We start from the raw sequence: 26,024 nt of genomic DNA, 5'->3' as shown, positions 1-26,024 counted from the left end.
TATATGCGACCTATGAACTCAGTCGAATACAGCAGCCTTTCTCAAACGGAATTATAAGTGCTTGAACTGGACACATGGTCAACACAATTCTTGTTACTTATTACTTATCAGACAGCGGGCTTTGACGTATAGAAATACGACACTTGGTGCACTCTGCATGTCTCCACATGTTCGTGCAGCAAAACAGAATTAAAGGATAATGAATACCTTCTTCCGCAAACGAGAGAAACGGAAATGGGCATGCAAAAACTCGTACAGTGAGAGTAATTATAAAAGTCTTGAAATTTTGCGCGCATCTTCACATTGAGCAGGCACTCGGCAAAAAGAGATGTAGAGATCATAGGAAGGTGAAGTCTTCAAATAACCTTGATTTTAACAGGGAATGTATTAAAGTAATGAGGAGGAGGTACTTCATCGAGTTAGCCGCAAGAGGAAAACAAAATGTCAGGATATCATTGCAGACCAGATACTCCGTTTTAACCGAAGACGATGACTCTATTGTTTAGTAAGCGAGTTATGATCGAACAAGTATCATTATGGTGTGTGCGATAAATGTAGGAAAGTAGGGGGTAGGTTAACTACTTGCAAGCTCTCAAAGGAAACGAAAGTTCTGATTAACGAACGCCAGTGAGCAAAAGTCATTAATTCCAAGCATAACACAGATTCAGCAGAACCGTGAAAGGCGATCTGCTTCCGCACGGTAAACGAAATAAGGAAGTATAAGGGGAAAAGGAGGTTGAATGCTCTAAAAAAAGGAGGTCGCCTAATAGCGCCCGAGGGGAAATTCGTTTTGGGGAAAATAAGATGGCTCCCTCCAGACATAATGAAAGCAATGCAATTTACAATTTGTATCAAATCATTATTGTAGCCGCAGGATTCCACACAGTCCTTTACAGTAGCCGAAGTAAACACGATGCTAACCATGAAGCCACTGGTGTGGACAAATTGTACGTCTTGTCGGCAACGAAAGAGGCAGTAAAGACAGCTCCACATAAAATTGAAAGGGAAAAATGGCTGTTTAGGATATGGTAACCGCAGATTTTTTGCAGGGCGATAGGAACGTTGAGCTGGAAAACCTGCCACTTTACAGGCGCTGTTCCTGACGACCTCGAGACTGCCGGGTTCTTAGAGAACGCTAACAACATTATAACGCATAAGTAGGGGGAGTCAAGTATTTGAAAAATAAAAGACCGTGCAGTCTATGGTGTGCTGTGTATATTTTATTTACGAAGGCAGTAGATTGTAGAAACCGGGAAAAATGTGATTTCTATCAACGAATAAGGCTGGCTTTCAGAAGGGCTACTCGATATGAGATCATATTCAGCTCATCATTGCGGTGATGGAGAAATTCCGTGATTCTAAACAACATCAATACGATCTTCATACCTTGAAAATTGGAAGCAGCGCTTTTGAGAAGACCACAGAGAGAGAACTGCACAACAAAGAAGAACGCTACTAACAACTAACAGCGTTGACAACGCTATTAATAATAATTGGTTTTTTTGGGGAAAGGAAATGGCGCAGTATCTGTCTCATATATCGTTGGACACCTGAACCGCGCCGTAAGGGAAGTGATAAAGGAGGGAGTGAAAGAAGAAAGGAAGAAGAGGTGCCGTAGTGGAGGGCTCCGAAATAATTTCGACCACCTGGGGATCTTTAACGTGCACTGACATCGCACAGCACACGGGCGCCTTAGCGTTTTTCCTCCATAAAAACGCAGCCGCCGCGGTCGGGTTCGAACCCGGGAACTCCGGATCAGCAGTCGAGCGCCCTAACCACTGAGCCACCGCGGCGGGGCAACAACGCTATTAACAGCGAAAAATTAACCAGTTATTAGCTTCCTTCTTTGTTGTGTCGTCCTCTCTGTGTGTTCTTGTTCATAGTGCTGCATCCAATTTTCAAAAAATGAATGACAAACTAGCCGAGAACCAAGTTCCATTGTTGACCATCATAGATAATGAGAAAGCATATGACTGATTTGAAACATCAGCCTTTATGCATGCCTTCCGTAACCAGGATTTTTAAAGAGAAATATGTAAAGGTACTCAAAAATATGTACAGCAGTTGCACAGCGACCACAGTCTTTCGGAGGGAAAGGAATAAAATGCCAATTATGAAGGTTGTCAGGCAGGTAGACAAGATCGCTGCAGCACTATCCACCGGGTGTTTAAGGAGGTGTTCACAGAACTGGTGAAAACCTCCTGTGAACACTTGCTTCGGAAATAGTTGGAGATAAAATCTAAGGCAAAATGGTTTAGCAAATTGGGATTTATATTTTGCCATTACCAATTCATAGGTACAATTAGACAAGAATCTATTTCTTTTAGATAATTCCTTTTTAAATGGGAGCCTGGCGGATGCCTCGATCACCGGCCATCTGTGAAATGCCGGGCTCCGGTCAGCGCCCAAGTTTCGTGATTCAGGTTGCGGTGCCACTTGACGTTTTCTATAGTATTCGCGACGTGGCTCAATATGGCCACTGTTTGTCAAATTATCCTTTTTCTTACAGAAGCGGGTGCACTTGTTCTTCGTTGGTTACGGAAAATGTGGCTCTTCCCGCTGCATGCGCCACGCGGCGAGGAGCGCCGCTAGCTAACGTCATTAGCCTGAGGGCGGTTAGGTACACAAAGCTAGTGAGTGGGCAAGGGCTACACAGAGAGGCAACAAAGGGCTTCTGTCGCTTTCTACGAGTGATATGACAGGCAGCACAGAAAACAGTGAACCGAGTAGTATTTATTTTCAGCAATGCTTGGTTATCCATCCTCTTGCACGCCATAATAGCGCTCATTTATTTAGTCAGCTATTTATAGTGCAGGCAAAAGCCTGGTCCAAGCAGAAGGTGCAATGCAGTGCGAGAGATGACAATGCAAAATAACAAGAAAAACTAGCAAATTGGATGCAGCTAACGACTGCTAGCTTCCCTATATTTTACATGATCGTAAAAACATCAAAAGAGGAAGTACTCCCTCGCATGAATAAAACAATGTCGAAGGAAGTTGACCGCGTGCCCGTATTTCTGTTTCTTCGTCTTTTGAGCCCTTTTTTGATCCAGTAATGGAAAGCTAACTTACTAAGCACCAAAGTCGGGTGGCTCAGATAACGACTGTACATTGCAAGGCCGACAAAACGCCAGTCTGAAGAGTAACGCCCCTAAAACCCCAATCGCGACAGCTTTACTCCAAGGTCAAGCGATTTGTTGCAACTTCCGCTAAGCGTCCTATGAAACTGTACTTTGTTTTAAATCGGATTGTGATCGATAGCTTCACTACAGCACTCTTGCACATGCGCCGCCACTCACCTCGGTGAAGTCTCACATCCCTGCCGCATGATGGCGCTTATTGTGAACCACAGGCTGTTGAGCAACGTGAAGTGGCTGGTTCCCACTGGCTTCTCGCAATCTGTTTTTTCACCACCAAATATCCTTTCTTCGTGCTGCACCTTACTAGTGCCAGACACCATTATAACATCTAGACCGGCCCGACCCCCACCCACACAGCACACACCAGAACGTGTCCTAGTTTCGTTGCCGCAACAGCAGCAACGCCCGGCAGAGGCGCACCTGACGCTCCACCGAAGTGTTTCGACGCGAGACACGCAGCAGAGCAAAATGCTCACGACGACGTAGGCCGTTGCCACGAGCAACCACACGCCCGTGGTGAGGGGACAGAGGAAGAAGAGGAGAGAAGGCTCTTGCTGCGGCTTCGTGTAGAGGATGCTCACTCCCACGGTCATAAAAGGCATGGTGAAGTCCACCACTTGCTCACGGGCGTAGGTAATGGTCAGATCGCCTATAGCAAGGTCCGCCTCCTGCATCGGCATATGAAGACGCCTGGGTCAATTGCACACGTAAAGGCAAAAAAGTGTAAATATGGGCTCTCTCTTGCAAAGGATAAATATGGGAAAATAGTGTAGAGCAAGGAAGAGGAGGCTGCTTGTGAGGCTCGTGGTCTCAGTTTGTTTCCGATATATTTATACATGTTTCGAAATGGCAGTATTTCTCACCCGCAGTACTTGTGCTACGCCTTGAAACGCCCCACATTTTACGTTGCAACGTTCCAAACGAAGAAGTTGTGCCAACAAGGCAGAGAAGGTAATACACTGTTCATGGCGATGTTCACGAGGCCCGGACTCTTCCGAATGTTTAGAGTATTAAGGTCTCAAGGTGTACAGCAGGCACCATCGGAGTGACTACGATAGCTGACACTTTGCGCGCTCTTTATATTGCGTTCTAGATTTGCCCGAGCATAATACACAAAACGGTTTTGTCACGCACACTATGTTTTCACTCACTCATGCCTGCTCGGTTCTCAAACCATGAAATGAGCGAACTTCTGACATTACATTAACGTCTAAATCTTCTACCTGACGTTTAATGATAGGTCATTTGTATTTTGGGCAAAGGCTTTCTCGAACAAGTCATCATGTTTGTAGACTTCGTTGTTTTGGCCTTCTGAGGTTGTTGAGATGCGTCGCTTGACGTTGAGATAAAAGGCGGCATTTATATTTCGTACTTGGTATTGAAGTGAGCATGTAACTTTCGAATTGCACTGCTATACCCTGCTGCGAGCTGTAGCTAATACTGGCCAGCTGTACGTATTTAGGTTAGGCGGAAAAGTCAATTCTAGTCGCTGGATGCCTGAATGAGCACAGGACAGGGACCGAGATATCTCTATAACCTGAAAACAGCGCAAGCGCGCAACCGGACATTTTTAAAACTTGCCGAAGAATATGTGCTTACAATCACAGCTAATTAAAATAAAACTCGGCACTCGTGTAGAAGGAAACCAGAACACGGGATGCTACCGGTGAAGAGTGTTCTTTCGATGGAATAGTATATTAAGGTTGATGACAAATGACACTGGAGGTCAGCCGGAATGCTGTGAAAAGACGGATGAGCAACAGGCTGTTGCAGGAGCAACAAATCCGGCGCCGCTCATTGCAAGCATGAAAGTTCCGACGAATTATTCTTGCAAGATGTGCCCTCTCTATGCGTAATCTGAGGCATACACACAGAGCAAACATAAAAAGGGGTGATGTATCGAAGTTTTGGCATGTCACTCAGGAGTATATTAATCCGCAAGTGCAGCGAAGAACTTGCATATTTCTCTTTGTGCGGTTCCTAAAAGACGCTGCAAAATATCGCCCTCATATCCAGTGATTGCTTTGTTCCCAAACCACCCCGGGCACTGGTGGCAGCTGCTGTTGGCACCGAACGCCCAACTGTGATCGAACTGTTAGCAGCGCCGCCAGTGTGATGCGGAAACTAGTAATGGAACTGTGAGGTGTAGGTATGATAACGTCCGTTCCTTTCGCACCATTTCAATTGTATACAAGAATGAAATTCTACACGAGTCAAATAAAGCGAGAACAAAGAAAACAAAAAATACAATGAAAGTTCAAGAGGTTTAGAAGTGGGTTCATGTCAGTTTTCAAGAAAGTTACCTAAATTTGATGCCCCGGCAAACCAAGCTCATTATTGTTCCACGTGAACCAAAATTTTTGCTGTCAGCGCTTTACGTCATAGTTCTCACTTTAAAATTGCATTTTACTCTCGAGCCTTGCACTGTGTGGCCCAGCGCAAATCTGAAGTTTCAAAGGAACGGAGTAGTTAGTCTAAAAGTTCTCTACACGCCACAAAATAATGAAGAGGTGTGCTGTTTCTGGGTACTCGCAAGTACCATACTATTAGGCTCAGAAGCAAAGCTGGGAGTCTTGACTTCGAATAAATACAGACAAATGTGCAAGTCCTGGTAGAATATTTTTGTAAGCGGTTAAGTAATTATTTCCCTCATGCCGTTTACGGTGTCAAGGTAGTACCAGAATCTTGTACGGAGTTAAAGTGGCTGGGACCAATGAGGAGAAAGCAAACTCCTGGAGTTTAGGATTTAAATTCTTATGATCAGGACGATGCCCAAGATAAATCCACGTACGACAAACAGCACTCACCCTGTCGACGAGCTCTCGTACCATGCCATTCCATTGACCCTTTGAGTCGCGGCTGCCGTGGGCTCCGTCCCTGACAAGCCTCAGTTGGTAGCGAAAGCCCAGCGCCATCGCCATCTCCCTGAGCAAGTCCACGCAGAAACCCTCGAAGCGGTCGTTACCTTCCAACTTGTGCGCAGACTCCTTGAGCATGACATATGGCGCGTTCTGAAAGATGGATGACATGGGCTTTTAGTTCTGAATGGAAGTAAACAATAGGAGCATGCAGAAAGTGATGCCATATTTCGAATGTATTTAAAAAGACTGGTCGAGCTCGTGTTTTTTTTTTCATTGCATTCTCTTCTGTATTTGTGAACAACCCAGTTCATTGCAGGTCAGGGTTACCACAGATACCTTTCGCCCTTTCGCCATAGAAGAAACTGTATACACACTACCATATTTGCTGATAGGCATGTGCACTTTGCGAGTAATGTATGTCATCAGTAGACGCAAATATTACTTCTCTTGTCATCTGCATGTTCATTAAAAGGCCTCGTTAGCTGTTTTCTATGAGAGTGTGCGTAATCATCCATGTAACCAATACGAATGGCACACTCCGCAAACTTTTTTTTCGTTTCGTATAGAGGGAAAGAAATGTTTCCTTTACTTGCAAACAAAAGTTTTTTAAAATAAAGGTGCGATAACTCGGTTATGCCAGCAGTATGGCCTGTGATTTTGTCTTCCCACTAATAACGTCAGTTGCGCACAGCTGATTTTTAAAGTTAACCGACACTTAAAGTAGACATTTATTAATCTAGCCCACCCAATTCTGTTACCAGCAGTACTGTAAGTTGATAATTTCTGGATTCTTGGCGAGGAGGGAAAGACTTTTGCTCCTTTTCACCGGCGAGCTACAAATTCGCAGCTGAGAAAAACTGCGCTTTAAATACCATGCTTTTCAAATCTTCTCTACTTCATCTCTAAAAGAGACAAGTGGCACATATGTACGCCATTACGTTCATGCAAGACATGGAGCGAAATGTACGAACCAGTAATGTGGTAACCAAGAACGTCTTGTTCTTCAGAGTGTTTAGTATTTCCTCCTGGAACATCTTTTCAGTTCGCGTTATACGAAGTCCGGAGGAGGCGCTCCAGGTTCCTACCTGCAGAGCACCAACATAATGCATACATGAACCCCAATAATTATCAGAACAGGTAATAACTTTGCAGCATTTAAAGGAGGGTCTATCATGTCCGCAAAACCGCAAAATAAGTTATCAGCGATGGGCTTCGGAAGCTCCTGTTGTGTGAATTCAACTAATTGTTGATAAACAAAATTTTTTAGCCTTCAAATTTGGTTTTCCTACTGGGAAAACAACGCATTTGTGTAAAGGTGTCGACCCGTAAAGCTTTCTTCGCGGATACTGCATGTCTACTCCGCACCCTGTTCCAGAATTCCACCGTTTCTTTTGTAAATCTCTATGAGAAGCTTTTGCACTGTTTCTGACAATTGATTTGTGAATGAGCAGTGCAGTCTTTTAACTCTTTAAATACGTTCCCGCGTTTATAAGTTTCAAATATCTTTTGCAAATTGCCTCGCACTTCGCGAAAGACGGCGTCAACACGGTGCTCTTCGCAAAAATTTTGCGTCTGCTTCCGAACGAAATGGCCAGGCATCAATAATCATTTTCCGCCGTTTGAGATCCCCTCTGTTTGGGTACAGTTAAAGTGAAAAGAAATATTTCTTTTTCCTCACCGTTGTTAGAAACAAGTGTCCATCACAATGCAAAATTAAAAATACGCACTGCAAGATAAGAGAAAAAATTACGCCAAATGTCGGCTGCATTTTGTAGAGGTACACACCTTTAACGTGCAGAACGGCTGCAGTTTCTTCTGCAGCTATGGTTTTATTATTTTGGCGTAGCACAAAAACAGAGTATGCTATATCTCATTGTTGCTTTGTGAATTTTCAACACTCGGAAAATTATTTGTGTTTATGTGCGGCTCAACTAAATGTTTATATTTTCTTCGCTTTAGCAAGCAGAATATCGTACTCAGTTTTTGTTGTTGTCAGTCATGCCCAGGTCTTGACGTAATATTATAGTATAATACCAAACTGAAATATATATGCGTCTTTGCAGCGCCCCATTGTCGGGCACTCCTGGCAGGCGGCATAAACGCGGGCGGGAACTGAAGAAGCGCCATAAACATTATAATACCAAATACCCCGTTACATACGCAGACTGAACAACCCAAGAAACACCCGCATCTAGACCGCTCAGGAAATAAATACGAGGCCACTCAAAATAAATCGGTCTCTTGACGCAGACCTTTGAGAAATTATCGGTGCGCCCACCTTCATATGCCCTTCGTCTATAAAGAAGCCTACATAATGGCAATGTGCCTGTGAAACGTTTTTGTTTTTATTAATTGCTGGTTAATGTACATAATTCATAATTTCTAGGTGGATTATGCGAGAAGGAGAGACACGAGAAATCGAAATGAGCATTGGAACCTAACGCCAATGCAGATAGCGGCTAGATAAATAGGTATACAGAAGTAATTCACGGAAGAAATCAGCCAAAATACATTATCTACATAATAAGGAAACAGCTCACGTAGAGGAAAGAAGAGCAATGAAAGTATGATCCCGTTTAGTGTGCAGTGAAGGTCAGCGCTAGATGCGCCTAAGCACACAGCATACAGAGATGCTCTTCAAAGGAGCGGATGAGATGCGCTTTTCAGTGAGAGAATGTTAATTCCACTACTCAGCTCTGGTCGTCGTCTGCGGCGGTTGCGCTTCGACGGAGGCGAAACGCAAAAGGCCCCTGCGTGGTGTGCGATGATAGATCCCCAGATGGTCGAAATTATTCAGCAGGCCAGCACTACAACACCCCTTTCTGCCTTTCTTCTTTCACTCCCATCTTCCTCCTTTCCTCCTTTGATCACTTGATCTCCCACCCACAAAGCCAGCGCCTCAATTATCGGGCTGACTTCAGCGTCATCAGATAGGGCTGCGGTTGGAGTGCGACGCCTGGAAACTCTACTATAAAAACATCTTTAAATGATTGCCTGGCGAGTAATTCCGCGTGCTTGCGCAGTATAGACACCGTGCATCCGCCAGGCGCCTCCACCGAAGGCGCTCCGTTCAGCGCCAACTAGGGTTCCGCCGTTCCCGGGTGGAGACAACATAAGCGACGCCGCCATATTGAATCACAACTGGCCTCTCCCATGTACCGCGAAATGCTCGACTGGTAGCCCAATGTAGCTCTCGCTGCAAAAGGCCGTTCAAGTTAAAGCACTTTGAAGCGCACCGAAAGCATGAACGGCGCCGTTACAAACGTAGCGCCGCTGATCCAGTGTGATTCATTATGGTGGCGCCACTGAAGTTGTCTCCACCCCGGCGCTTGCATAGAGGTTCTCTACGCCAACAGCGGCAAGTTATGCGTCCCGACTGAGGTGGCTCCGCGCCGTAGCAGACGATATTCCATGTCTATATGGAAACAGGCCCCTGCGCACCGCTGCTTATAGAAGCAGGATTCCGTCTGGTTTTGGGCTGACAAGTTTTTTTCCGAGGAGGAAACTTGGCTAAAGGCATCAATCCTTTTTAATCCTGCCATGTTCACGGTTTGGAAGACATTTTGGCGCAAACTGGCGTGAACCGTCGGCCCGGTGCATTGCGAAAGCATACGTCTCTGCGCCCTCTAAATCAATCAACTTGAAGGAATATTCGTTTGCTCACTTAGGCAAGATTTTAACGGTTCTTCTTTCTTACACAGATGCCACCGACCAGGCAGCTGGTCGAAGAAAGATATAGCTGCAAGGCAGCTAGTATTCTAGGGAAATGCAAACATGCCGCTGCTTTGGCAGCTTTTTGGAGAGGAGTGACACCCTGTCCAAAACTAGTCACCCTCGAGCATAGGGAATACAAAGCTGCAGGAAAGAGTACTCAAAATCTTTAAAGGTGGCCAAATCAGACAAACTAGAACCTAATAACAGCCCTTATGAAATCTTCTTCTTGCGAACAGTGATAAGCTTTTACATTTCATATTTCATGTGTGTGAGGTTAATTTATCTCATGGTATCGTACATTGCGTGTTACGACAAAAGGCAAATGGCAGTTCTTTTAAGCTATTTTTGTGCGCGGTGCGTTCTATGTTGCTGCTTTCTGGCGACTGCCGCCGGTGATTGTCGAGTATGTGCTCATGCATTTTGGAGGCATTAGGTACGCCGTGAATGAACTCTTGCGAGGCGAAGAATTGGGAGAGTGTAAACACCTTTTTACTAACGAAAACAATCAAGAAGGCAAAATATAACTGTTTAAACGGGACAAGCGATGGTAGCCAGAATGTCGAATGGCGCAATTTTGGTACCGAAGAAACAGGACTTCACGCAAGGTTTGTGTACTTTGTATATGGTTGTGTAATGTATCTGCTGAATATGTCTCAGTCTCTGAGATACAGAAGCAGAAATATATAAAAAAATCTAGCCGTTGTTTAAACTTTGGCTAACCCTGGTGAGAAGCGAAAGCTTCCTTTGCGTCGCACACTGCCGATGGGGCAGTTGCCACCTGCCACGGTGAGTAGATTGAGGTGACGTCACTAGGTCACAGGACCTACCACGTGACTACACTGGCGCTGCCCTCTTGAAAATCTTGCGTAGTGAAGCTTTCGCTTCAAAATTTGTCGCAGTAGCTCCAGAGAACATGGTCGAGCTCTCCGTGAGCACCCAGAGCAAAGTAAATTCAAAAGATGAAAGGATTCCCCCCGTAACTATAACTAAGGTGGGTAGTCAAACTAAGAATTGATCAGAGATGTGGTATGACGTGACGCAATGGCCAGTAGCATGTTGCGTGACTAGAAATATCCCGCGCACCTCTTTCGCCTTTATTTGAAAGGCGAAAATGTAAAGTGCATACACGAAAGTATGCGCTGCTTAAAAAACAGTCAAACAGAGAAAGCATTTCTTGTTCAGCAGCCGCAGAGCAAGAGGCGCATATTGTGCTCGGTAGAGGCGCCTAAATATGATTCATTAGCGAGCGCAGTAGACAATGACTTTTTTTTTTGCAGGCGCACTTTCCAGCTGACCACAAAATTTACAAGAGAGAAAAAGATTTCTTATCTTGCGCGAGATATTTCAAAGGGCCAGCCGTGCGATACGGAATCGCAATGGAAGTAACAGCTCTACTTCCGTTCTAGAATCAAAACAACGTTTCCTTGTCACTTTTCGCTCGGAAAGATGAACGCATGACTTGGTTTTAGGTGAATTGCGGTGAGTGCTCTTGCGGCCAACAGCACAAGAATTTCTTTTATTCTTTACAAAGTTTATTCGTGCCTGAAATAACATCACCGGCGTACCGTGAAACTTCTGCTTTGCTGAATGCCGCTCCGGCGAATTCACTTTGCCGTCTCGCTGAACACTTCTCGCTGTGGACGCGCGCGCCGCCGCTAGTTACGCGCGTGTCGCTCCGGAGTTAGATGCGGCACGGTACCTATCAATCGATGCAGTTATTATAAAGCCACCAGCTTGGAAGTGGCACGTCAGTCTCATCCCGGGGCGCCATGGCTGCAACCGGGTTGGAGCGCCGTGCTCCGACCGCTGCACGTGTCCTGGAGGCCCGAGCCAAAAATGTGCTGCGGCTCCAAATAAAGATGAACGCCCCCGATACGCTGCCCTAACAAGCGCTGCACGACAATATGCTAAAGTCGGTGGGAACACGTTGCTCTTACTTTACTGTACAGCACTCGCTGACACCCTCTTAGATATAAAACACAATCGTCACACACTGTTGCGCCTCAGCAGCATTCTTCAAAGCAAATGCAACAATTGCAGATGAAGCTGATGAACTTACTCGAGCTAATCATGACCATTAAAAGGGGTGTAGTCAACCTTTAGGTTTTCTATGTCACCTTTATTGTTTTCGGAAATTAGACATCTTCCCAATGTTCCGCTTAGTTTCTAATGTGTGCTTATCCCGTGATGATTCTCACGAGATTACAGGAGTAGTTTCCTCTTTTTTAACCTTATTGCTTACCTATTCTGATCTACATTTCCCTTCGCAAGTGTGCCACTCCGCTAGGCATTTTTTTTCGATTTGTTGTCGGTTCTAGAGCATCAAAGACCCCATTTCTACGTCGCCGCACCTGCGCCGCTTTCATTTGCTTCTGACATTCGCCAAGTACCTCTCGCTCAATGAAAGCGCGAATACAAGTATATGCAAAATGAGAAGTTGATGTTACAGCGAGAAAAAAAGGAAACATTGCTGTTTTTTCTCTCACTTTCTTGGCAAGAAGCTTTCATGCACTAGGGGGTACCTCTTTTCGCGTGCCTTTCGCCACTTGGCCGACGGGCTTCGGGAACGCAGCTTGCGTCGAAACGACGTGCCGTTCTAGAACACTTGCTTCTCAAACGCAAAAGGAAGCCACATAGGCAGAAAGAGAAGTGAGAAGCCACGGTATGAAGAACGCGGGCGCGTTGAAGGAGCCATCTATTCTAAGCACGTCTCTCCACTCTAATACACCCCATCCGACGGCACATTGCGACAAGGGGTAAGATTTAGCACGAAAGAAAAACAATCTAGGCCAGAAAGAAGAAATTCCCCTTTTTAGATATCCACTTCGCTGCACACACTTCATCATCACGGCACTCTCCAGAAAAAAAAAGTTTATTATTCTGAAGTGAACTTAGATGCGTGTTCCAAAAGGAAACCATATTGAGAAGAAAATCTTACAGCGCGTTTAGCCGCAGTTCGTCAGAAAAAAAAATTAAACGTAGGATTTGAGAGCTGTAAAGATAGGTTTCGTAGAGTTTAAAAAAATTTTAGGTGTGCATAAAAAAACTGGTGAATTATGCTCTCTAGTGAGTTGGTAACCAAATTGTATTCTTCTGAAATATTAGAATAAGACTCCTGGTGGCTGGTAAAGGTTTGTAATGGCTTTTATAGTACCCTTGTAAGTTTTTTCTTTAAATTTCAAAAACGCTATTACGCTTCACGCTATGATTTAACAAAGTTTGGTCTCTGTCCACCTTTGGAAAAGAGCGCGTGTTTGGGGCAGGCATATTAGTGTTACCATCACATGTCACTCTTATGGCGCAAATGCTAAAAAGCGTTCCGCGACACGTGCGGCGTGAAGTGGGGCAAAATAGTGAACGTTCCCAAGCGCGCGTCATGGACGCCAGGTTTTAAGGCGATAGCGTTAAAGGCCCTGTTATCCAGAAAATCCGATGTCGTCGGCGGTGCGAGAGAAAATGACGAGTATGTATCCGGCAGGTTGTACCCAGAGAGCAACCAAGGAGGCAAGCCTTTTACCTAGGTGACGTGAGCTTGCGGCGTTGTCAGAAGCTGCCCAATGGATCGAGAACAAACTGGCCAACACGGTAGCGATGTGCCACTACCTGCCATCGCAGGATAGTCGCACATCGCTTAACCGCTGCAACACTGCGCCAGGAGGCTTATGAGGACTCCCAAGCATCTGTGGCGACACACTGCGCATGTTTTCGCCTCGCCTCCGCCTTGTTATCATTCGGCCCAGCGTAACACGACCACTCACTGGACTGCGTTAAGGATAAAATACAGCGCCACCGCTGCTTCACCCGAGGCATGCGTCACAGACGGCGGCTACAAAAAAAGGCTGCCCGGCTGGGAAGAGCGGCTGTTTTCCTTCCGCTACCGATACGAGCGTAGCGTGGGTACGCTCGTCAGCAGCCTTGGCAAATCAAATAAACAGTTATTACGTTTTATGTTGAGATTCTTCCTTCAGCAGAAACGACCTCCCACACATCCATGAATGTAAAATAAAGAATGGCGTTCTGCATATATGGAAATAATGCCATTACGCTATCGCGGCATACACTAAAGGCGGAGCTTAAGTGTCCCCTTCAATTTTTTTTAAATTGTGCACGAGGTGAGGAAAGTTTGTTTGGCCAAAGAGCCCAGAGTTGCGGCTTTTTCGACATTCAAATACTGATATGCCTATTATTAAGGCCGAGTGCAAAAATCTGGTTGGAATAATGCACTGAGCAAAAATAATTACAATATCTGTATAGTAATTAGTCATTTACTTAGTTGGTGTTGCTTTCAAACATCGTTATTCGCCCCGAATGAAAAAAATATTATGCATGAAAATATTACGCGCCAAACCGATCTTGAAAACACGTATTCCCAAAAATCAGTAGCAGATGAGGAGGCGGAAAAATTTTTGTTCTAAATGAATACTGGAGCTTGACGAAAAAAAGCAGTTGTACCGCTAATACCTGTTTGTCAGTACGCGAGTAGTAGTGAAGCCGAGCACTCCGGGCCAAACGGGAAAGGTAGTAGGAATCACGGGGTCTAACGGCACCGTTACATAGGTACACAACGTGCTCTCTGCCTGCCATAACTTGGCAATCCGAAGTAGCAGAGCATTAGTGCTTTAAGGGGGGGGTGTTAGTGAAAGCTTAGCAGAAGATACGTACTTTTTCTGTTGTGCGCTGCTTGCGGTTGAGGGAGTTTGCAAAGTTTTCTGTGATGTTGTACCCTTCGGATATTTGCTATGTCTATGTTAAAAAGTCTTGCACTCGTGCGGCATTGGGCCATAGGATCGAAGTCGTTTGGGTGTAATTTCGGTGGTAAAACAACTCATCTTCCCTCAACCCCCATGACCAGGTGTTCAACGCGGAGTAACTGCAATCTTTTTATTGCGCTTATGATACTCAAACTGAATGTCTCATATGTGAGCTTTCCTGAAACATCCCGCATAATTTTGCCCGGTCCCTCATTAGACTTTCGTGTTCGTCACTGGGAGCACAGAGAAATGAGGCCATGTGTGCGGATGGTTGGTAGTCTTATAAAGGTATCCGATTTCTACAAAACCCTGTGAATTGCAGCTTGCGGCTGATGACTTGAAATGATAGTATGAAAATTAAAATTTGAATATGGATAAAAAAGAAAGTTTACGCGTGCAATTGAATTCACATTCAGATCAGCGGCTTAGGTAAAGAAAACAGACCTTATGCAATAGCTTAGATTGCAATCACCATGGTGTGAGTAAATGTTTTATGCGGCAAGCTCTTAAACATCATTTTAAGAGATAAGATCTATGAAACCCAAAGCGATTTTGGAGCGAATGAGGATGCAAATTTTCTTACATTTGAAGGATTTCCTTTCATATGCTTACTACATATCTCTCACTCGCCAGTGCGGAAGGAAATCTACCTGACAACCACTGCCCAAAAATTTATAACATAGAGAATTTATGCATCATATGATCAAGAGAGCCGCTCACTGAAGTCGTATACCTTACCGTTTGACAAAGAGAAAAAAAGACGTGTGCGCCGGAATCCGCAGGAATTATAATCACAAAGTGTAATTGGCATTGAAGCTAATATCTTATTCAGCGATAAGAGCGGATCTAATGATCCTCGAGTCCAGAGGTGAAAGTATCCGTGCGTCTTGGGGAGTTTCGTTAACCTATAATAGCATTAATGCTGAAAATTGTGAAATTTCGCAGCCTGCCACATTTGGACCAACCAAATGACACGTCGTGTGTTTTTTTTTTGCGAAATTGAAGAGAATGAAATTTTGAAACAAAGTGCAGTGTGCCGGTTTATGTTTCTGATATTTGAGGCAGTGTGATCTGTTGCATTACTGCGGTCAACAAAAAATACCATTATCCGAATAGAAAGTCAGGTTGCGCTATTAGTAGAAGATATTCCGGAAATATTCTCACAAGAAAACCAGAGAAATTACCGCAGCTACAAAAACGCGTTTTTCTGTGTGGTTGTACTATTATAGCGCTGTTCTTTAATTCAAGCGATGTTACATAAACCAACGCAACTCTCCAGCACCCACTTGCATAGCATTAAAACAGTAATCAAAAGCTTCATACTCGTCTGGAGTATTGAAAGAATGTGCTACAAACTGTGTTCAGTAGGTTATTGCGCCTGAATACAACACCCTAAAATCCTCGCTGCCCATGCACACATTTTATCTTGTCCCCAAAAACGACACGTCAAGCAAAGAATAAAACCGACTGTGGGATCCGATAAACCCGCGTGCTTCGCAAGCAAAAGAAGGGCCGGTCAATATGCCGCAAGTAGTACACATTGTAAAGGTGTGAAGACAAGAAAGCGTACTCGCGACGCCCACATATTGGGAAAAAGACATAGGCACACTCAGAAGGCTTTGTCTGGACTCGAGTAGACACAGATTCACACCAACGCATGCACAAGCCAGCAAGAAAACGTTAGCATGCATAAAAAAAAACAACCAAGAGGAACCGACCGAGGCAAGTCCAGATCGTTTCAGCTGCACAACGTGAAGGGACAGGTTGTGTCGTCTTCCCGATGAGTCCAGCCAAATTGATCCCGTAAGACCCGAAAAAGGAGTCTGCGAAAATACGGACAATGAAAACGCTCTGACAGTAATGCGCATTTTGAGCATCTCATTGTTGTCTCCTTTTTTCATACCTGCACGACAGCACATACACCACTGAACGCTCTCGCGAACAGCAGAGTTGGTCTTGTTGCTGAAACACTATCACTTCCATGTGCCGCAGTCCCTCAACAAACAAAAATAAACACCAAAATGCCGCGCCTTCGAGAAATTATATCAAGGTGTATGTCTCCCCTTCTTGAGAAATAAGCAGCAGCTAGTACGCAAGCGTGCCGCAGATTCAACAAACAAGAATAAAACAATGGCATTTCCAAGAAAAAATAGAAATGGCAGTATTCCGATTTCATAGCTCACAACAATTAAAAAAAGGGTTGTATCTTTTTCCACTAAGACCACCTCGTAAGATATGCTACAGGCAGGTGAGCTCATATTAGGGTAAAAGAAAGTGCCACTCTCTACACATCCGCTTCTAACATTGCTCAGCCTCAGAAGCTAAAACACATTCTGAAGCGTCATATCGCACATCCATCAACTTTTTGTTCTCTTTCGGTAAACTCGCTAAATTGGATTGCACATTTTTACGGTTGCCTGGACTCTGGACCAGCCTCATGGAGAATTTAATCCTTACAACTTATGTACACCGAACGCAAGGCAGCTACTGAGATGTCACATCGTAAAAGTGGGCAGTCCCCCACGAGTTGCTTACACTCGGGCCCAAATGGAGGCATTATGAACGCAATTGAATGTGTGAGCGTTTTTGCGCAGCATGAATTTAATCCATTCGTTCAGAGTTTCTTTTGCATAGAAGCGTAAATTAGAAGAGCTACACTTATATTTCTGAGAGGAGTAGCTAAAATTGTCCATTTAAATAAGCCGATTGTTAATGTGCAAATAACTGCACTGTATTCCTATTAGAGCTTCATTCACGCTGAGAGTTTTCGTCCCCTTCAGTATTTTCATAACTGAGTGCATGTTATTCTTTACTCCTGGGGGCGACTACAGGTTCTAAAATATGCTAGAGGAGCATTTGAAATAGCGAAAAAGGCGGCTATGAGCTCTAAATTTCAATACGTGCCTAAACTGTACTAAGCTGGCGTCATGAGCTGTACCACGGACGCCTTCACGACCGCTCCTGTCGTCAGTTATTTCGCGCACCAGCGAATTTCACAGATTGAGTTGCAAGACCTTCCTTTTATACTGCTTTTCATCCACCAATCGCCTAAGCAGGAAACTTTTTTTGAAAAATTTCAGCACGAAAGCTAAACATGCAGCTTACAGCTTCCTTTTAAAGCAGTGAAGTGAAATCGATGACATCCACCAATTGTTGAACCAAGAAATTTACCAGCGATGATCCCTACCAGTTGTTGAATCAAGAACTTAAACAGCGATGAAAGAAATGGAAGAACTCCGTAGTTCTTGGTTTTTAGTCGCGGAGACACAAAACGCGCAACTTTGCATTTGCTCTATTACAGAGTTCCACGTTCAATGCCCGACAGCTCGAAATGCATTCATCCCACACCTTATTAGAGCACGCTGCCATCCCGCTAGACAGCAGGCTGACGTTAACAGGCATAACGCCGAGCTTAACTAAACCCGCTCAGCATGCACCGCAAACGCATCGTATGCCCGGTTGGTCGCTTGATTTTCTGATAATAATAGCAGATGCACACTTCTTTTATCTTCATATGGAGATACCAGCCCCTCGGCAGCTCTCAGAATTTTGCGGAGAATGCAACGTCGAGGACCGTAATTATAAATCAGATAGACAAAGAACCTAAAGAATTACGAGAGGTCACCGAAGAACCATATGCTCCCAGTGGCCTGCCATTGTTCACGTGGACTGTTCACCTTGCTAAACTTCCCTTCTCACTTTTCAGCTGCGTCAGTGCTCTCAACGGCTTCGAATTCAGTTGTTTAAATTAATTTTTGCATTGATGACAGTACTGCCACTGTAGAAACCGACAATCCTGACTCATAGAACTATTTCAGTAATATAAGAGTAGAGGTAATACCGAGGTCTGAGGGGTGCTCATAAATATACCCGCAGAAGGATTCGCACGGAAGCACACAAATACGCATTAGGATCGCAGCAAGCAGCGCTAGTTGATGTCAGAATTGCAGAATCAGAGATAACAGACAACATTTTGCGGAAGGTGCAGTAAATTTCCTAATCATGTATAAAATACTAAGAGGTATTAGAAATCAACGGTATAATCATTCTGGTATAAATTAACACTCTGTTAATAAAATTTTTCGGGCTTTCTCAGATGTTCACTCATATCTTTGGCATGTTAAACGTAGAAGCGATTCCACTCATTATCATTTTTAAATCCTGGTAGTTCCACTTAAAACACTGAAACAAGTATTCAGTCATAGGTTTCACATCAGATATGAAGCAGAGGCTAACACTCTATTCCCTTTAGATCTGATTTTTGTGGTGAGCAAATAAGAACCTTCAATAAGAGTCTGACGACAGCACAGCCAGTAGCTGTAACGCAAAACAGCACATATATACCAGTTTTCACCTTCCTATGCGGCTGATCACAAAACAAGCCCTCCCTCTGACTATGACCAAGACAGTTTTTTAATTGCTTTTAATCTACATTACACTTTAAAGTTTATTCTCGAACCAAATAGTGGAACTGACAGCGTGATGCCTTTAAGTCAGGTCTAATTCTTTCAGCTGTGAAATTTCCTATGCGGTCCATATATCGAAATCTAGCGCTGTCATGGTCTCAACACAACGCTTACATCATCAATAGTTTGTGAGTAGCGGTCTGGGAGCATATATCAGAGATGTCAAACCTTCAACTCGCATTCCCATGACGTCTCTCTCTCTCTCTCTCTCTCTCTCTCTCTCTCTCTCTCTCTCTCTCTCTCTCTATATATATATATATATATATATATATATATATATATATATATATATATATATATATATATATATATATATATATATATTAAGGATTTTTTTCCTATTACCGTTAGTCTCCTTAATATATATATATATATATATATATATATATATTAAGGAGACTAACGGTAATAGGAAAAAAATACTATTCATTATTAGTTAAGCGCTCTTCTCACTCCAAAAGCCTATTTTTAAATGTTGTCTAAATTCTTAGGAGAAACACACTGTATATAGCGTCAACATATTTCCGTTTAAGTCACTCTGAAAGCAAAAGAAGCAAATAACAAAATGCTGCAAAAAAAGTAGCCCTCGAAAAAGAGAATGCACCAGTCCCAAAAACCGATGTTCGCCAAGTAAACGAAAGAGCCTGGTGCTCATCACATGCGGGTCAGCAAGCTTCGGCGCATTGGCCGCAGCCGAGAGGCTGCGAGAGGCAGCCGGCCTCTGTCGGGATTCCGCTTATTCTGAGCACGTCATCCGCTCCTCGGAAAGCCCGCGCTCGGAAAGCCCGCGCTCGGAAAGCCCGTGGTGCAGGACACGGGGTCACGCGGAGTGAGGACTTGTGCAGCTGGGGCACTAACAATGCGGCTGCTCCCTCGGGTACAATGTTTCCTTACGTACCTCGACTTCGGCCGTAGTTCCAACGTCAGCGGCACGAGGCGCTTTGATCTGGTTCATAACGTCTTCCTAAGCCTGTGGCGTACTTTGTGCAACGGTTAGCAATGCTTTCAATAATGACTACTAGTGGCAATTAGTCTTGGCATATCAAAGAAAACTAAGGGTTAACCACTCGCGAAACTATTTATTTACATTGCAAAATCGCGTAGCGCATATTACCTGAGAGAGAAAGCACCTCATATTCATTAAACATGACTGAGACACAGAAGCTCTTTTATTAGGCTTATTATGACAATTAACCATTTTAACTCTCTAGCCAAGTACACCGTAGGCATAAGGTTTATTTTTACTTCACAAAATCGCCACTTTCTGCTGGGGTATCCACATGTGTGCTTTCTTCACTTTATAAAACAACGAACGCAAGAGTCAATGTCGTGCCAGTAGGCCGAGACCTAATGCTTTGGGAGAACAAGTTGCAAAAGGATCGTTAACTAGGTGCATCTTTTGTCCACGTCTGTTTCCGCAGCATTTTAAACATACGTTTCACTCTTGGGGCCTCTAAAGTAGCTTACCTCTCTAGCGGCTTGAACGAGAGTGTTAGATTGTGTCCAGGCTCTGGATGCGAGTTCACCTCGGCAGCGAACGCTGGGTGGCCTACCAAGATCCCTGGCATTGGCGAGGCTCTGCACAGCCCGCACGAGAAGATTCAGGGCATCTTCGGCTAGTGCTGCTGCTACCTGGGAAGCAGAATGAGTGTTCGACGCCCTCTCAAAAAGTGTTCAAGTAAGAAATAAATGTTAACTCAAAACGTCTGGACGCCAAAGTTTTTCCCATCTGGACTTCTCTTTGTTTACGAAATCGTAGCCGGGCTTACTCTGCACCAAAAACGTTAAACACCACCTAAATTGATTTATATGAAGCGCGGAATTGATATATATGTTTAGCGGAATCCACAGACACACATGATGAGAGTAAAAAGCGGCACTTCAAGAAGAACAGCGAGTTATTTCGGGTTTGGAAAAGCATGATATACACGATTCGTGGTGCTGAATATACTGCTGGAACCTAGCCTATCAGCACACAGTGCGCTATGAACTCAAGGACATTCGAGATGTGCTTTTCGAAAGTGAGTTTTAATGAATTAAAATGGCGAAGTTCTAACATCTATACACTCTGCACCATTAAGCTAACTGTTATGAAAAATTGTCAAAGAAAACTTATTCAAAAGGCAATCAGTTCAAGAACAACTTATGAGTAAATGCATGTTAACGTTTGTGGAGATCTAAATATACCAGATGTTGTTTAGGCACAAGTTGCTTCCTTTATTCAGCGGCGCCGACTCACTCTTAAGGGCCTTCTGGGAGCCCTGTGTCCGAGGAACACTGGGTAGACCCCTGTGCGAGCGTACGCCTCTCGGACAGCGCCAATGTCTTGCTCCCAGAGCTCTTTGTTGAGCAGTTGGAACCCGCTCAGGTTGGTCCCGGAGTTCTGGAAGCCAGAGAGCTCCACCGTGTGCAGGTCCTGCTTTGCAAAACGATAACAACATAAATGCTGGAAGTTCTTAAATAATATAACAACGTCCACGGTTGAGAGTATTTTAAATACACAATTCGCAACCACAGTTCCCGGCTCATCCTAATTTAAGCTCCTGGCAGCACTCACCTTCATTGGCGGTAACAATGCATTTATCGTGCTGAGTTCTTAAGGCTAATCATTGAACAATTTCGCTAAATATTGTTTATTCATTTATTGCATTGTGCACATTATCTTACAGATCCAAGCATAAAAGCAACAAAAAGATTCAACAGCAAAGAAAGGCAGCAACGTTACTTTGCACTACATAACAATTACTCTAACGAAAAACTGCAAGCACTTATCGAAAAAGCAAAGAAAGAAAATTTGAATAGTACAGTGCGAGAAAATCGCGTGGTTTCTAACCAGTATTATGATGACGGGTGTCTCGTGTCTTCGAAGGGGACAAATATGTGCCAGGATCACACTGCAGTTATTCGTCAGCTATAAATAACTTCACCCAAACGCTTTTAAGAGCGCGGATCTTTTGCTCCCGCCCCTGCCTTCCGCGCCGCAGTAGACGTCGGCGTCGCCATCAGCGTAGACGTTGTCGGCGTAACCGGTTGTCCAAGCACCAGAGCAAAACGTCACCTGTAAGGCGGCTGCCACGGAATATCCCGCATGGTGGCTAGCAGCGTAGCAGCCTACCTGACAGGTGGCGTGTTACGCACATACAGACACACCACCTGAATCCCGCGTAATCACATGCGTTCAGGGTTCGTATTACTGAGTCTTTTAATCATCTGTCAAATTTCCGGCTTTCCGCAAGGGTTTCGATGCTGTTAAACTTGTGTCTTTAAATATAGATTAATTATATAACGGAATTATCTCAGGGAAACTGGCTTTTATCGGCTTCGTAGACAAAAGAACAGACAGTCGAAAGGAGTTTGCGGTGCTGAGGAAGAATAAAAAACATTTTTGAAGCATGCAAGTTTTGTGAATCTCTTCAAAGTCCAGGGTTCGCGATCTTGATGCAGGCAGCACACCTGCATAAAAACTGCCCTACAATGTGGAGGGAAAGCGTGTGGTGCGCAGCATTTGTGAAAAGCAGTGACGAAGATTTACGGAGTGAACGAACGCTTAACTACTCACCAGTGTCGTGACGATGTAGTTGTGGTATTCAGTGATGATGCCAATTTTCTGCGCCTGAAATCAAATTAAAGTGCTTTTGCGTACACGCACGCGCTAATATAACAGAAGAAAACAGGTGTTCACTAAATTTTTCAATCTCTTCTTACTACAGTGTGCCATAAAGCAAGTATTTTGCAGCTCTGTTAAGATATATTCATCTCCAGTTTTGACGTGTCTCAAGAATAACCACATCTCTGCTGTCAAGGCGAAGTCGAATAATGGTTGCTGCTAAAGCTTTTCTCGTATGCATATCTGAACTTCTGTTACTGTTAGGTACCGTCTATATTTGAATATGAACGCTTGAACTTGAGCTCAAAGTTCATGAACCATTCGACCTACAAAAGACCAGCAACAGCAAACACGAAAGCCCACTTTCTGCAAAGGTTTTCATTCTGTACGTGACAACCTCTAAAGAACCACTGTCCGCATCTTCCACAGCGATATATTCGTGCATTTCAATGTCTAAAATTTTTTTTTGATTGAGCGACATTGTTATATAGATCACTTTGCGAAAACCTTGGTGTGGCTTTCTACCGCAGCACTTTGAATGAGGAGCGCAATAGGAAACGAAAAACGAAGACAGAAACGTATCTACTATAGAATGTGTGCAAGTGAGGAGGGAAAGTACGCTGACGTTGCTGCTTAGTTGTCTATCTACTTCCCTTGCCTATCGTAACGTGCTGGGATCACCAGTAGGTATAAATTGTAGTAGGTCTCCTCTGATTGGGCCGCTGTTTTCAAACACCGAAATGCAGGCCAAAGCTTGGCGAACTACTGCTAGTAGCATGTCGCGTAAAAAACTACGAAGTTCGTTCAGGGCGAAAGACCACGTACGTGTCTGAGCACATCCGTGAGCCTCTGGGCGGTCAGGTCGAGCACGAAGTTGATCTCTCCCCCCTTAGCCATGTCCCGTAGAAGTGGTCGCGGATCGGCCTCGTATGGCAGCAGGCGCAGTGACACAGGCACCGCATGTCCTCCGGGCAAGGACAACTGTAGGAGGCCACGAAGTCGCGCCAGGGCTGGGAAACAGAAAGATGGAGCGTTTGCGGATAGCCACTACCCTCTGGCCAACTCGACTGGGATGCAGAACATCATTGACGTCAAAATATTCCTTAGAACACTTTGGATGATACTATGCAACGTCATCTCAGGCCTCGAGTGTTGTCTATTAAAGCATTGAATAGAAACTGTGCCGTAAAACTGAGTCGCATGATAGTCATATAATTGCACTCACAAGCGCAAAACAAAATGAACATTTAAGCTCAGGACCTATGACCACCGCAAAGGGAGCTGATGGACTGCATGTAAAGCAACGTGTAGCACACGATGTGCGACCTAACTTTAGATCATTTTTTGTGTTACTCGCTTAAGTTCGAAACTATCAAAAGTATTTCCATACAAATGTGATCGAGGCTAACACAAAAGTGACTCTAGCGATAAATAGAGCGTCGATTTATTCTCTTTTTCTTGTTTTCGCAATTTCTGTTTTTTCTGGTCTCTTGCATCGTTTTCTTATAGCATTTTTTTTTTTTACTTACGCGCTTGCACTCACCCGACTAGAAAAACTTTATGTATCTGTCTTACGAGAACATGTCTCGCAAAAAACTTTTGCGCCGTTTGCTCTTTCTGCCGTAGCCACGGCTGCGTGTATAAATTATTAAACCATTTACCCAGCCACAGCGTAGCCCCGTTGCTCAAGACAATCAGGTAGCACAGCTAAATCATCATACTAGCAGCATTCTCACCTGGGCTCCTAAACTACAGTGCGTGACCTCAGCGAGAGGCGAATACAAAGCACCCAGTGGCTAGTTCCAAAAAAGAACACTGTGCACTGCAGTCTTGGTGACTAAGTCGCCGCCGTAACGTGCCACGGACGCTTTGCGCGCCAGCATCATTGCTCCATACCCGTGAATGCACTGCCACTCCCCTCTATGTCGCGTAGTGTTGGCCGTAGCCTGTAACTAGAACACTATATTGTTAGTCCGGTGTATCCCCATCCTCAGCCTAGAACAACTACTCGCGTTAAGACCGCGGTGCGTTTCGCACCAATTCTTATTTTTCTCGCTAGACTATACCTGATTTCATTTTCTTTATTCATGGTAGATATATAAGCTAATTTGCTCCAGTCATGGCATTTTTATGTCCGACAATCAAAGGTCACAAAAAATTGTGCACTCAGCAGGCGCGCTCCTACTTTGAACCATACCGAGCGTGCATATAGTGCTTCCTCGCAGTAAATAACACGCGAAGTGCAAACAAACAGTTCGTGCACAGCACAACTAAGGACGCGCTCACTTAAGCAGCGAGCAGTGATGATACGGCCCCGTTGGAGACCGACTTTGGCAGTATGTCGTATTCTGCAACCAACGTTGCACTGATTCGCTTGCATCTTGCTCCACCGATTTCATGCCATTTCTTAGAAATGTCGGCACTATGCGTACACCTTAACATACGGCGAGATATCACTAAGACTGATATAGTCATCGCGAATGGCTACAATATCTCTAAGAAACGAAGCAACAACGAGGACGGCAAGGTGCTAAAGATATGGACAATGTTCAGTCTTCGACATTGTGCAGTGGTTCCGAGTACGTTTAGCCCTTTTAAAGCAGCAAAATTAAGGCTCCTGTTTCGCATATAATCCAGAACGGACGTGGTCGCTATTTTCAGCGAAAAAATGGTTGGGGTAGGGTAGGCCACATGGCAACCCAATCCACCCTGGGTGGCCACTCTAGGCAAGCCTGGGCCACAAGGTTGAGCTCGGCCTTTCGCAACATGCCATGGTCGAAAAAATGGGCTGATGACGTCACCTTGTCACGCCATCCTACGTCACGTAATCTTGTGGTGTCATCACAACTTGCCCACCGTGGCAGTTGGCAGTTATATTAATAACTAGTCAAGGCAGGTTGCTCGGAAAGAGCAACTTGAGTGTCGCAAGCTCCACCGATGGCAGCACCTGCCTCCGCAGGGCAGTGACGTATCGCTTAACATGGCACAGTGGTATGGGGTCTTCCAAGGATCTATGAATGTAAAGTAGATAATTACAAATATGGCGTATGTGGGCATTAACCCACTAACGCTATCGCGTCATATCCTTAGGGCAGTGCTTAAGTGTCGCCTGAAGTTTTTGTCTGGCAAAAGATAGTACGGTGCTACTCCCTGCTTCACCCCAGAATTCCGGGCAACAGTCATTGTCAGGACACGTTCATTTACTGTGAAGCCGCTACAAGCATAAAAGGATGACATCTGAGAACTAACGTGGTGTCTTTGAAGAAAAGTGAGGGGCATGTATCACAAAAGCAAATTAGAAAGTAACTGACGCTTCTCGGCTATCGCTGCAAAAGGGAGCACTTACATGAACTGGAGTAGGTTAGCGTTTTATGTACAGCCTAGATTTAGAACTGCATCTGAAGACTCCAACGTTTGCTAGAACTTTTTACAAGTACTGGTAAACTTGCCCAGACAAATGGCGAGAAATAACATCCACATAAAAGC

At 44.5% G+C, this 26,024-nt stretch overlaps 1 protein-coding gene across 1 annotated transcript in view; it reads right to left on the bottom strand.

Moving 5' to 3' along the window:
* LOC144097361 (glutamate receptor ionotropic, kainate 2-like) overlaps positions 1-26,024 on the bottom strand; it is a 66,419-nt gene that overhangs the window by 5,784 nt on the left and 34,611 nt on the right. Inside the window, exons 4-11 of the mRNA XM_077630100.1 lie at positions 23,364-23,548; positions 22,491-22,544; positions 21,171-21,347; positions 20,399-20,563; positions 16,184-16,288; positions 6,972-7,085; positions 5,947-6,150; positions 3,299-3,807 (exon numbers count right to left, since the gene is read on the bottom strand). Coding sequence (XP_077486226.1) covers positions 3,299-3,807; positions 5,947-6,150; positions 6,972-7,085; positions 16,184-16,288; positions 20,399-20,563; positions 21,171-21,347; positions 22,491-22,544; positions 23,364-23,548 — 1,513 coding nt within the window. The remainder of the gene's footprint in view (positions 1-3,298; positions 3,808-5,946; positions 6,151-6,971; positions 7,086-16,183; positions 16,289-20,398; positions 20,564-21,170; positions 21,348-22,490; positions 22,545-23,363; positions 23,549-26,024) is intronic.

This window comes from Amblyomma americanum, chromosome 7 (assembly GCF_052857255.1).
Source record: "Amblyomma americanum isolate KBUSLIRL-KWMA chromosome 7, ASM5285725v1, whole genome shotgun sequence".
NCBI lineage: Eukaryota > Metazoa > Arthropoda > Arachnida > Ixodida > Ixodidae > Amblyomma > Amblyomma americanum.
This window is presented reverse-complemented; position numbering and strand designations above follow the sequence as displayed.